This window comes from Rhopilema esculentum, chromosome 19 (genome assembly GCF_057945365.1).
Source record: "Rhopilema esculentum isolate cy_ngs chromosome 19, ASM5794536v1, whole genome shotgun sequence".
In the NCBI taxonomy this organism is placed as follows: domain Eukaryota; kingdom Metazoa; phylum Cnidaria; class Scyphozoa; order Rhizostomeae; family Rhizostomatidae; genus Rhopilema; species Rhopilema esculentum.
In genome coordinates this window covers 8168996-8182884 of record NC_142833.1, presented here as the reverse complement: position 1 = coordinate 8182884, position 13889 = coordinate 8168996, and the positions used below count along the sequence as shown (strand labels likewise).

Below are 13889 nucleotides of genomic sequence, written 5' to 3'. Positions count from 1 at the left end.
TGATCAATGGAAGCGATGTAATTTTTTGGAAGGGTACTAGAGTGCGGACTCACAACTCTAACGTTGCTGTGTGCTCTATGTAGGGTGAAAGTTTCTAAAATCCTGCTTTGTTGGCAAGAGTAAATGGATAGTTTGACGCAAATCATTTTCTTCCCCTTCTTTTCTTCACAAGAGACGGTAAAATTCTGTCGACTCTTCCCCTATAACCTTTAAATCACATGCAGCGAAACCACCATCCGTTGTCACCTCCAAAAAGGGACACCAAAGGATAAATATAACTGTAAGAAATGTTCTATTTTTTGACATTATATTTGATGACAATATGAAGTGGAAGGAGCCACTGAAAAGCGCACGATACTCTTCAATAGGCATAAACACAACTCGATGTCTGTTTGAAATCGTTTTGAGTGTGTTAAACCACGTCTTTAATTTGCGTTTTTTCCCTCATGTCTCTTTGATATATTGCCCTTCATGCAGTGGTGTAGTAGCCCCAAAAAAACAAGGGGCTCTTGCCCAAAATGTTGCGAAAAACAATAGCAAAAGTAGATATTTGCCAATTTTCGGCATCAACAACGGGGGGCTCAGAGGGACTGAGCCCCCCTAGCTCTACACCCCTGCAGTCTCATGGAACAGCTGTTAATCATTGACATCAGAATCATTTTGAAATCAAAGGTGTGCTTTAAATAGAAATAATGAAAACATGGAGTCGACCTTCTCTACAAAGCTTTACGTTCCTTTACTGCATTTTATTACAGGGCCTATAAAGCTTTGGAAACTTCCTGGCAATGCGTTTTATACATTTTCATTTGTAGGAAACCAGATAATTTTACCGAGTGTCGGTGAATATTTTATGTGGCAATCGACCCTCGGTATGCTGATAAAGTGTGTTCTTATAAAAATAGTTTAAGTTCTGTGTGTGTGTTTTGTTTGGTTCTTTCTCTGGGTAATTGAATTGGTACATTGTTGATAAATTAAACAATCAAAACATGTACTCTTGCCAAAACATGTGACCGAGGCCAATCACTCATGGCACGTGTGCGACCAAAACAACAAGTTTAGTTGTCCAGTGAGCAGAATACGATGGAGACGAGAAAACGACTGGTCATAACTGTAGTCCTTTTGTCATTGGCAGCAGAAGTAAGCTTACAATTTTTTTATTAGTTTACTGCAGGAATTAAAAGAGCGCTACATAACACCAATATAATTTAACGACTGAGGAGAACCCTATGAAGGCAAAAGATTTTCAAATAAATACAAAGGATTACTGTTATAATCTTAGATTGAATCCTCCCTTATACACTTCATTTGTTTTTGCTTGTATTATAAGTGTTTCATTGGTTCATGTAAGTTTTTATTATTCTAAGCATTAGCTGTGAGGTTTAAGAGTATTAAGAGCTTTGTCTTACTACATTGAATGAGCAAGATGATTTTATAATTATAGGCCCCAAAATACAGAGATGATACGTCTAGAAATATTAGTTTATTTTATGTGAGGTTTAACCTGTCTTATTGTGCTCTTTTATGAATAAAAACAATATCATATGCCAAAGAATCTTACTGTGAACAGAAATCATTTTACGTGAGAGAAAACGAATTTGCTAGCACGGAAGACCAAATCATGTATTGTTCTCAGAAAAGAACTAACAAACCACTTCCGTTTGGCAAAATCCTGACTCAACTCTACGCTGTAGGCATGCTTACATTCTCAGGGTGGCTTCCGTCGTTTTTCAATCTGTTTCTGCCAAAGGTAACTATGACAAATATGTCAACCCAGGAAGTGAATTAAAACGAGGCTGCTTGAAGCTTTGTTTGGCGAAACTATTTTTGTATCCTAAGAAAATCTGACGAAAATAAAGTTTCTAATCTTTAATTCGCTTTTTTGACAAGGGCAAGCAATAACGAATTTGTACTTCGGCGTTTTGAACCGTGTGTACCTTGAACAAAATTTGGACTTGTGTAAAAGAGTTGGTTTTCTCTCCACTCTTCAACCTTGTGAGAAGCTAGCAACTGCCGATTGGTCATAAACGAGAAACCAGTTAACGCACCATTTTCCTTAGGAAGCCTTTTTTGCAACTGGACTTAATTGGGGATAGGCGGATATTTTAAACTGTGGGGAGTGTCGAAAGCAAATTACTTTATACTTTCGTTTTTCCGTGCCATTTGGAAGTGTTTCAGTATCCTACCTGCCCTTTTTCTTTCCAAAACAACAATAAAAATTTTGTAAAAATAAAAATTTCATACCAAAATACACACATTTCCATATTCTTCTATCAGGGAATGCGAAAACATCAAACAAGTCAAACTGTGTTTACTATTAATGATTCAAACGGAAATCTTCTTGCTAGATTCGTCGGTCATTTCCAGTAGATCCCCATTACCATGTTTCCAAAACCATTGTACTGGATACTAACATTTGCGTTTTAGACACTTCAAGAAAAAGGCCGATGTAAAGAATGGCAGTTCGAAACACGGATTGCCAATGAGTTGCAGTGTATCGATTGCTTTTGCAATGGCATCACCAGCCGATGTAGGCGAGCGATGTATTATATTGCAAAGGTATGGTAGATATGAATTGTTAATTTTTCATCAATGATGCAATTAGGGAATGGGTCATAAATTTTACCTTGAATTTTTTTCAGATTGTTGAAACAAGATTTTATGATGATTAGTTTACTGTAGATAAATCTTTTACTTAACTCGTATTTGATCTCACGTGTAGAGCAAGTTGAAATCATTATATCTCAAGGTGAAAGTAATATATATAAAAGAGCTAAATTTCTGATTCCAGATAGAACTATCAGATGTTTCAAAAGTTAGAGCTTTAAGCGAAGATGCAAGGCTGCCGGATAACGCTATTTATTTCAGTGCAAGCAACGAAGTAATACTCGGAGATGTTGATGGCCTAGGCACCCGTGTCGTCTATTGGGTATTACCTCGAGAATTTCTTGGAAATCAGGTAACGTACAGGGAAGATATGCTTTAAAAAACATAATATTTTGTTGGCTTTAAAATACTTTGTCGTACATTTTTAAGGCTATCATCTGATTAACGCTTTGCTAAAAGCATTCCTGTTTTGTAGAATCTTTTCTAACGTAATTCCTATTAATTTTTCATTTTAAGTATAAGGGATTTTTTACTTAAATTACAGAAAAGCAAGTAATCGTAAAAAAGAGCTTTGCCTAATTTTGATGCCATCACAGAAGCATAACACTTTTTTCTACAGAAATCTTTTCTAAAGACATTTGTTTGTAACATAACGTCAAATTTGCAAGTCTTTTAATGCTTTACGCTAAAAAAACTTCTTTTCAGGTCTTTTCCTATGGTGGTTTTTTAAAGTACTCAGTTTTCTACGATGTAGTTGCAGATTCGTCGCCGTACCGTGCTGCCGATATTATAATTAGGGTAGGTATAGGGCTGTTGTAATACCTTCGAGGAGTCGGCTAAGAGCTCTCGATATTTAATGCATTTTATTTTAGCAAGTTATACGCTTTTTTTATGGAGAGGTACTTTTGAAAGTTTCTATATATAAAAATGTTTACATGCACACGCTACAAATTTGCAGTTTTTATGTAAAAAATTAAGTAGATATTTCTTTCTTTATCAAAGCTCTTTAGTATGTTTAAATTATGATATCAGTTCAGCAGAATGTCTTAAAGAACTACAATCTCTAATGATATATTATATAATGATCGTTTAACAGTGTAGTTAAAAGAAATATTTTAGATCCTTTTTCAAGCTTTTCTTTTCATTCTCTAAAAGCGTATATTTTTCTTCTGTTAGAAATAGTTGATGTTCACAATATTTTTTTTGGAAGCCTTTATCTTCAAGTTAGCATCAATTTCAATGATTGTTTTTTCAGGGACCTAACAAGCAAACAATTGTATATAAGGACGAAGAGCTTTTATTCCCGAAGACCACCAAAGACGCTAGAATACAAATTTTAGAGGTTGGAATGATTATCAATAAAGCTATTAAAAAAAATCCCAAATAAGAGTTCATTTTTATTATTTTCGTGCTTGGAGGTAGACATGACTTGAATTTTTATAAAAAGTTCCCTTGAAATTATTGTCTGTTTTTTCTATGCAGTCATTTAGTGGTTTTAGTATTGCAATCAGATAAGATACTGGGATTCAATTTGAGACGCTGTTTAACTTTGCTAGTTGTTTGACAGTTGGGTACCTGGCTGTTCTTAGGCTCTGGCTGTCCTTAAGATCTGGCTTTTTTTTAAGATCGGGCTGTCCTTAAGATCTGGCTGTACTTGACAGTTAAAGACCCTTTTTTAAAAGTAAATGGTAGTAAGGATGTTTATCAGTGACCCATCCTTGCTCCTTGAAAATCAAGCATGTTAAAGGGGTCTTCTGGGAAAGGCACTACTGAAAGAGAAATTACATTCTACTGTATAGGTTTTACGATTGTTTTTTTTGTCTGTTATTGAAATTCTAAAGATTTTGACGAAGAACAAAAAAGGTTAATTTCAAATTGTTGACTTATGATATTCATTGATTTATACCAAAAAACCTTCTAACTTTTGGGCGGAAAGTTGCTTAGATCAATTTGCTTGTAAGCAAGTTTCTTCTTTTAGAAAAATTTCTACCTTGAGAATGGAAGCAAAGCAACAAGAAGAGATGTGATGAAAGTCTTATTGGATATAAAAGAATTCCTTATTCGTGCAACGTATGCAAAAGAAACTAGAGTAACACTGTAGGTCTTTCTACAACTTTTGAGTTCTTGTTGAATATAAGTATTTATCAATAATATTTTCAGGAAAATCATTATGCAATTTTAGTGTAATTTCAGCTCTATATTCCTAGTAGCGCATATGTTACTGAAAGATAATGAAGTAACAGTTTTATATAAAAAAGTAAAAATTTGATGAGAAAATAATTAAAGAATGCAAAAATGCAGTTTCTGCATCCATTAAGTGGAATTTGAGGCATATTTTATGTGAATAAAAGCTTTTCATACCAGTACTCGTTGTCCTGATGCAAATATCCTGAGCAGTACATTTACTTTTTCCCAACAATTACTTTGCAGAACTTATTCATTGTACTTCTGACATTAAGCTTATGACCGTATCTTTATGAGAAAAAAATACCTTTCCTGATATTAGGAAATAACAGATCTGTTTTATTGTAGTCTCAACTCTGTGTCACTTGATACAACTACACCATATTACACAAAATATGGCCGGGCAAAATACGTCGAGCATTGTCTGTGTTCAGAAGGATATCATGGATTTTCTTGTGAGGTGATTGAAATTTATCCATGCTTAATTATGTTTCAATAGGAAAAACACACATAAAAGTATTATTTTCCTTACGGTTTTTTGCAAGAGTTAATGTCGTAACCTCTAGGTAAAAATAGGCAAAGTCTACCTCACGCAACGAATGTTTAAACACGATACACTTCGTATTCCTACAAGATAATACTCGTGACCTTTGCCAACATAACTCGAGAACTTACCAACTACTTCATTATTCTAATTCTAACACAACACATAAAGAACATAATTAGCAAATAACTAAAAAGCCTTAGGCCTTCAACGACTTCCAACTTGACTTTAGATAAAAATAGATTCTTCAAACATCATATAGATTGCAGTTTCAAGGCCATGACAATTTGTTAGTCTATTATCCTATAGTTTATTACAGTGGGTACAGCGAAGAACTCTACTATTGAGATAATTGTTTCTCCTTGTAAATCAAGAGATATGAACCTACATATGGCTTTCCACAGCCCTCACAAGTTGCTGTAAAAGTAGTTTTGGCATGAAAAGTTAACGGTTCAAAACAAACGAAAAGAATCCGAATTTTAGAAAATCGATAAAATGAGAAATTAAGATGGGATTTGAAAACCAAAGCGATGGAATCTTTGCATTGATCATCGTTATATCTTAATCTCTTCTCAGGATTGTCAAAGAGGATATACTAGGGACCAGTTGAGATCAGGCACTAAAAGTTGCATCAGGTGCCAATGCAATCGACATACATTGGAATGCCACCCAGAAAATGGAATTTGCAAGGTAGTGCAAAAACCTTGTTATTCATCTAGATAACAGCATTTTCCTGCTCTCATGTAACCCTGTACAGTTATCAATAAAATGTTCCTCACGTCACAAATATTCTATCTTTTACAATAACTGCCTGAATCGTTTATAGCACTAATATAGCATATGCGGCCGTATTTTCCGTACCTTTTTGTAAATAATCTCTGCCGGACGTTCTAAAGTTCCTTTACCATGTTATGCTATACAACTTACAATTCTTAAACCAATGAAAATTACTGTATCCCGGTCTATCATAAAAAGCTTGATGCTGTATTGACAGAGCTTGATGCATGTTGCCTGATTAACGCACTAAGTATTAGAACTGGAGTGGCAAATTAAAATTATCCTGTTCTTCACACAAAAGGCGAATTTACGTAATAAACTAATAAACTAAACTGCTGCTGATCATTTCACAAGATGCTTTAGCTTCTAAATTGAAATAATTAGCACCAGAGAACATCTTTTTTAAGAACTGTCATGATAACACATTGGGTGACTACTGTGAAAAGTGCCAAGTTGGTTATTTTGGAGATGCCACCAGGGGAACAACTGAGGATTGTCGCAGATGTGCTTGTCCACTTCAAATAGATTCAAACCAGTAAGCTACATCTATCATTTTACATCATTTTTATTAACTAACGATTATCAAAACGTGACATTTTTTACGAATTGGTATAGCAAAAAAACTTGCATTTTATTGCTTTAAGATCATATGTCATACGTCTTTTGAAGATTTATAAACTCAGATTTAACATTACACTCAATCTTTGAAACTGTCGTTGTTTTCTTTAATCTCCATATAAACTTATTGGTTGGACCAAGTGCATGTGTGGTATATGCACAAGCAATATTGCATTATTTGCGCAGGTATATGCTAACATTCAAGTTAGCATTATATCTTTATATTCAGGAAATCTTTTAATGAATAAAACACTATTATCCACACCTCTAGCGTACGTATGTGAACGAACTGATATTGGTAAAGAGGCATTCCAAATGAACTACCTTTTTTCTTTTGTTGGACAATAAAACAGGACTTTTTTAGTCCGATCTTGCATGGAAGTTGTTGCAAAATTATGTGCTACATAACCCTCTTATCATAATCATGAGTGCCTCAGCGCATTTGCAAATAGTCTCAGGATTCATACAAAATCATCCATTTTGTCTATGGAATAAGCGAAGACGATCTGGAGCAGCTTATGAGACAATGTGTCTGTAATGCTACATAGGCAGATATTTCATCTTTAGTGAAAGATTATGAACATTTTGTTGCAATCTTTTTCTTAGATTTAGTCCAACCTGCAAGAAGATGGAGGATGGCCTAGTCACTTGCACTGCTTGCAAAGAGGGATACACAGGACGAGACTGTGGCAAGTATGAATGCTATCTGATGCTTAAGAACAAACAAAATAAAGATGCTTAAGAACAATCACTACCGTTTTAGCGAAGAAAAAGTCGACAAACTTGAATCTTTTGTATGGCATAAATATGTTCTGAACACTCTTGAAGTACTACAAAGCTTTAAGCTAACTCAAAAATGCATAGATGCTTTTCTTATTTTGATAGATTTAACAACGGAACCTGAAAATGGCTCTACATAGGTAAAAACATGCGGGACTTTTTTGAAGGACCATGTCAGCGTTCTGTTCGTTTTAGAAGGTTTTGATACAAGGAAGTAAAAGTTCAATAAAAATGTTTGTTGTTCAGAGTCATATATAGTATCATTGGAAGGTGTTCAATTCGGAAGTTGTGTGTTATTGGGAGGAGTCCTTTTATTAGAGGTATGCGTTTTTGGAAGGTTTCTGTTTATGTGAGGTGACAGTTCCTGGGAGGCGTCTCTTACTGGGAGGTTCCCGTTATTGGAAAATATCTGCTGTTAGGAGGTGTCCGTTCTGTTTTTGAGAGGTGTTCGTTATTTGAAGAGTATCTCTTGTTTTGAGTTTTCGCCGTTATTAAGACCTATCTGACCGATATTTTAAAGTATCTTATCGTGATACCTTCATCAAGTATTCACCAAAACCAGTTGAATGTGACGCTGAAAAATCTTGTTTTGTTGGTGGATGAAACTCAGATTTGCTTCAAAACAGCTTAAAGAAAGTGCACCTGGTTGGTTTTGCTTTCATCAGTCAATGTTTTACAACCCGGCCATGCCTTTAAACGTTCAATTGACATACTTTGAGAAGGTATTCGAGAAAAGGCATTCTTGATCCAGCTTGGGCAGGATTTCTTACAATTTTAGAATTTTATTGGTCAGTTTTCAAATTTGTAGGCACACTTAAACCTACTCAAAACACCAATATGTATCCTGGATGCAGAGGCAACGAAATGAAGTGGAGGAAAGAATTCGTCATTTATGATGATATTTCTTTAGAGTTGGAAGTTACAAAACCTGGATAGGCCAGTACAAAGCCAATCTTGCACGACCCTCTTGGCAATCTTCCAATTTTGGCAATCTTCCTATGACTCAGAGACTTATTTGTTTGTTCTACTTTTTCCACAAAAACCTATACATTTCCCAAGGTATATGAGAAAATGAAACTTCTTCCTTAGATAAGCAAATCAAATGTCAATTTATTGAGAAGGCATCTTTGAGATGAAGGAACTAGAAACAGAATTCGCATAGCCTTTTTACAAAAAAGTGAATGGTAGTAAGTTTACATAAACTTTGGATTTTCTCGCTCTTCCTTTAGATGTGCGAAAGGCTACGCTGGCAATCCAAGATATCCTGGAGGGAAGTGCATCAAGACCTCACGAAGAGGTAATGAAAACATGCTTTTCTTCAGAGGGCCAGTGAGAAGTATTCAGTATTAATTACAGTGTACTCCTGTTAGTGGGAAATCTATAAGTGATTGAAAATTTGTCAAACTTAGCGAATCTCATAGTTAGTGCGAAAAAAGAAGAGAAACAATGAATTTGCCATTTTGTCATTCTATTTTCAGAGACAAAATGTATACTTGATGAAAACTGTTAAAGAACTTTTAAAAGAAAACATAATATAGTACTTATTGAAGATTTTGCCTGACACTCTTCAAAGTATGAAATATCAGAAATATGATGCTAGTTTGGAAATATATATAGATATAAACACTATTTGTAGATCTACATAGGTGAATCAGAGACTTGGCTCGTTGCCGTAAAGACTGGTCCCGCTTGCTTATAGAAAATATCACCAATGGAGTCCAAGGTTGAAAAAACACCTCCTTTCTGCATTAGAAAAAAGTGTTTGTTAGCTGTCGATTTATTTATCGAAAGAAACTTCTGGCACGTTTAACTGATGCGATGAATATATGTCATGTATCAATAACATGTCGGAAATTATTGGAGCCTCTTTTTATTGCAATATTGTCATTTCGAACATTTCCTGAGCCAACCCTTGGACATAACAAAATATAATGCCAATTGTGCAGAAATATATCTTATTGCAGCTTTTACACATTATGGCCTAAAATAAAGACTAATGATTTGCTTTTTAAAAAGTCGACAGAGTGCCAATGATCAGCGTGAAACCAACGCACAGGTTGGACCCCATTGGCTACCGTGCCATCTTCAGGTGTGAGGCATCTGGAACGGGCCCGTTTCATATCACGTGGTCAAGGAAAGATGCGAGGCCTTTGCCAGTTGGAAGATCACGTGTTTTCTCAAGAGGCAGTGAATGGATACTGATCATTAGCAGTCTTCGAGTAGACGATGCTGGGGATTATGTTTGCAGTGCACGCAGCCATTTTGGAATTGCCTCTTACAGAGTTTCTCTGAAGATTTACGGTAAGCTTTTTGTACTCACAATCTAATTTTCTGCTGGAGAAAACTAAGTATAAACTAATTAGAAATTTCTTTGATTTAGCAATCTTTAGCTAGTATTCTAGAGACTTATATTGCTTTGATAATGGTGTGATGCAGTGACTTTTTTGTGAGCATTTTGGTAGAGTTAGGTAGAAAATCTTGCCCCAGATTGGTTGATTTTCAGGCTTGACCATGTCAAAAGCTTCTAATTATTCTATTCTGCTGAAAGAACTGCATATTTTAGTAAAATCTTTAGCGGTAGTTCATGTCATTTTCAACTACACTTTCTCCATTTCACCATAAGCAACCAGGAGTTTGTAGTTCCTTATTACCTTTTCCTTCTTAGCTCTTGCTTTCTTTCTTAGTTTTTACACCTGAAGTTTTCTTTAAATTGATGGCAATCTGAAAACCCTAATGTAAAAAGATTTCCACCGAGGCATTTTGCCATCGCGCAGATACCAGAAACCTGAAGTGTCACTGTAACATATTAAAAATGGCTGGCAACATGGCATTTATATGTTATCTGAATTAATTAGTTTTCTGTTTACCGGTCTATTGTGCAGTGCATGGTTCCTTACAACGCTTCACACGTGAAACTCGAGTTGTAACTCAGAACCGGAGAACAGTCTTGTTCTTTTACACGATATCATGTTCTCTAGATAAAATCCGAACTGGAGCTGGATATCAATGAAAATTATTCTTGAAACTAGGCTTTCTTCAAACCTAGCAATGTTTGAATCGTCTGGTTTTCAAGATCGATCACTGCTTTCTTTTACTTATACGAACAATCAAACTAAATACAAACAAAATACCGATCTGAAAACTAAATATCCTCAAAAAGGAATTTTTGTTTCCAATTTTTGACACAATCGTAATCACGTTTAAGTTCTACGTTGTTGATGTAGTAGTGTACAGAAATAATTTATTCTTTATTAATTTGCAATAATATTTATATTTGTTCCTTGTTATCTGTGTAGAACTTTTTATAAGAACTTTTATAAGAAGGTGGCAAAGTTGAAACTAGGTATGTTCCATAGCTGTGTCTTACAAACAATTTCAAACAATTTCACACTCTTGCAAATTATTCATCTCCATGCCTTGCCAAAGAAACAAAAACAACGTAACTACGAGTTATGGAATATCTTCTGTGTAGGTCTTGTAACTTCATGTATTTTTTTTAACCTAAAAATAAGTTAAATTGTAGATTTTAGCCAAATTTCTAAACCTGAGAAGCAGACCAATATTACAAAGATCTTTCGAGACAGCAATTTATGCCTTAAGTAAATTATATAGTTGGCACAATAATAACTTTTAATTTCATCACCTTAACTTTTTTAAAATTTTTAAAATTATCTTGATATAATTTATAACGAATCCAGCCAAACAAAGAAAATTTGGTACATTTTTATTTGCAGCGGATGGTTTAATAAGCAGTCATGGCCGAGTGGTTAAGGCGACTGACTAGAAATCAGTTGGGGTCTCCCCGCGTAGGTTCGAATCCTACTGACTGCGTATTTTTTTCACTTACGTACAAAATTCTTTATTCTTCTGAATGTTTTAATAAGAGTCTATCTACACTATTATAGTTTATTTCATCTACTGGAAACAATTTTTTTTGCAAAACGGAAGAATCCGGTTGGGATAAGCCAGTAAACCGACAAGACACGAAACCTCGTGTCATACGCATCGAGGAGTTTTTTCACTGCATTAATGAATCACAAGTCCCCTATGGTCAGGGAGCACTCTCCAAAGAATATGACATCCAGCAAGACACAAAACCTATTCGGATTCTTCATGTCCGCTCAAAGAGCTCAATTTGTTCAAATGCCCTCTCAATGTAGAATTGTTAGATAAAGTTTTCCTGTTAAATGCAACTTAATATGAAAGTGCTACTGATTAAAGATTTTCTCTGAATTATTTTAGCTAATAAAGTCACGAAAATTGCGGTGAGTGTAACACCAAAGTCTCTCAGAGTCGCTGAAGGAGCTTCAGCTCTGTTTCTTTGCAATGTTAACACCGCTATTCTTACAATCTCACGTTCGTGGTCACGTGATGGCTATCGTTTGTTGCCCGAGACTGCAGAAGTGGTTGATGGAACTTTGGCATTTCGTAATGCAAGAAGGGAAGACAGTGGAGTATACACATGTTCAGCATCAAATCAAGTAACGGTGGATTCCGCGACTGTTGTCCTAAGTGTTGGAGGTACGAAGATCCATATATTTATTACCTTTCCTATGTGTGCGATCCTTATTGATGCAATTTCGAAACATTTTGTCAAACAATCCAGATTCGGGTAGATTTTGTGACATGTTCTCTTCTCGGGACGCTTCTTTTTGACAATATCAAAGTTCTTGTTTAGATTACAGACTCACGAAAGATCATCGAGAAAAGGTCATATTATCTTAATTTAACTTTTAACAACTCGTGTAATTTATTTTGTTGTTCCTTTCTCATTCAACTGTGCAATTAATCAATTTTACAGCTTTGATTGGACCGCAAATATCACTATGGCCATTGACACAGACGGTTGATGTAGGCAAACCAGTCAATTTTCAATGCACTGCTACTGGTTTTCCTAAACCTGAAATATCTTGGTCAAAATCAGGGAACAAACAAGACGAGGGATTTAGATACATTTATTCAAACAATGGCTTTTTGAGCATTGGAAACGCTCGTGACAGTGATGAAGGAGAGTATGTTTGCACGGCTAGGAACAAAGTAGGAGAAATCTCGAGAAAAGCAATACTCTTTGTTAGAGGTATGTAAAATTTAACAAAAATATGAAAGTATGCCAACTCTCATTTACATACATACTTACATTATTTATTTTGTATAGCAGGTCAGGAGTAGTCAGCATAAAGCTGATGTGGACCTGTAAGATGGATTTCTGTAGAAGAAAGATCCAGAATCTAAGTACAAAACTCACTTTTGCAGCACCCATCTCTCCCCCTCTGTATCAATTACTGCTATTCACTTCATCAAACCTTGAAAGCTTCTGCTATAGATGTAACGTGCGATTCAACTATATAGATGTTAATATTGGCAGTATTTTCATAATATAACTCACATATGATTTCATATAATATGATGAAGATTTTCTCAGCATTTCTTGATAACAATAAGCTAATTCTTTTATCAAAATGTCTCGAATTTTTCAAGTTTCCATAGAATGTGGTTGTGAGTGACAAAATTTTCAAATTTGGTTTTAAAAGCGATCTAGTTTCTGCTGTTGACTTTATGAAAGGTATCATATCATTCATCAGAATTATCGATGGAGATTTCATTTCAGCTCCAAATAGAAAACTCTCAATATCGGTTTATCCTGAAAAGATAAAAGTTAAAGACGGTGAAAAGGTGACATTGAAATGTGCTGCATCTGGACAGCCTGAGCCATCAATAAATTGGAATTTTAGAAAAGGTCAGAATGTCAGAGTTCATGGTGGCACATTGACCTTTCTGAAAGTTAGTTTGAGTGACGATGGTGTCTATCTCTGCACTGCAAGTAACCATTACGGGTCAGTTAGTGCAAAGGTCAAACTGAATGTTATTGAAGGTAAGTGCCTACATACATTTTGTTCTGTTTTCGACCTGTTTAGGTTCAAATCGCATAGATGCTGTTGCAGATAGCATAGTATCTATTAAAGCCAGTTTTGCTTTGACAAAGATTCTTTTTATGGATACTTGATATTTCTGATAAGCTACTGTCATAATTTGTTTTAGTTACTTTCTCTTATACTAAAATGTCAATTTCTAAAATGTTGTTTTATTTGGTTGTTTGGGGTGTAAAAATAGCCTGAAAACGTCCTTATTGCTAAAGATAGATTTAACTACATAACAAACTTTTGATTTTTTTAATATACATTCTCAAAAATTTTGCAAAACAAATAAAGTACAAGACGATGCCTCACGGAGCATGCAAATACAAAGCAACCCTGTGACCATTAGATTAAACATATTTACCTCGAATTGGAATTACATTTACGGTTACAAATTACATGTTGCAGATACCACTTTTTAGTTTAGTGTCCTGAAACAACGACCCTTCTCCTGTTAGTGTCCAGTG

The 13889-nt window shown here is 35.0% G+C and overlaps 1 protein-coding gene and 1 non-coding gene across 2 annotated transcripts in view; both read left to right on the top strand.

Annotated features, from left to right (window-relative positions):
- The first annotated feature begins 600 nt into the window (after positions 1–600).
- The window catches only part of LOC148957980 (basement membrane-specific heparan sulfate proteoglycan core protein-like), a 91839-nt gene continuing 78550 nt past the window's right edge, over positions 601–13889 (top strand). Inside the window, exons 1-15 of the mRNA XM_089113958.1 lie at positions 601–1137; positions 2425–2556; positions 2789–2956; positions 3310–3402; positions 3860–3946; positions 4583–4701; positions 5137–5248; positions 5909–6022; positions 6517–6644; positions 7334–7420; positions 8737–8804; positions 9524–9808; positions 11750–12028; positions 12309–12584; positions 13116–13379. Coding sequence (XP_088970084.1) covers positions 1081–1137; positions 2425–2556; positions 2789–2956; positions 3310–3402; positions 3860–3946; positions 4583–4701; positions 5137–5248; positions 5909–6022; positions 6517–6644; positions 7334–7420; positions 8737–8804; positions 9524–9808; positions 11750–12028; positions 12309–12584; positions 13116–13379 — 2269 coding nt within the window. The 5' untranslated portion in view covers positions 601–1080. The remainder of the gene's footprint in view (positions 1138–2424; positions 2557–2788; positions 2957–3309; positions 3403–3859; positions 3947–4582; positions 4702–5136; positions 5249–5908; positions 6023–6516; positions 6645–7333; positions 7421–8736; positions 8805–9523; positions 9809–11749; positions 12029–12308; positions 12585–13115; positions 13380–13889) is intronic.
- Trnas-aga (transfer RNA serine (anticodon AGA)) lies at positions 11257–11338 on the top strand. The gene has a single exon. It is a non-coding gene; the product is annotated as a tRNA-Ser (tRNA).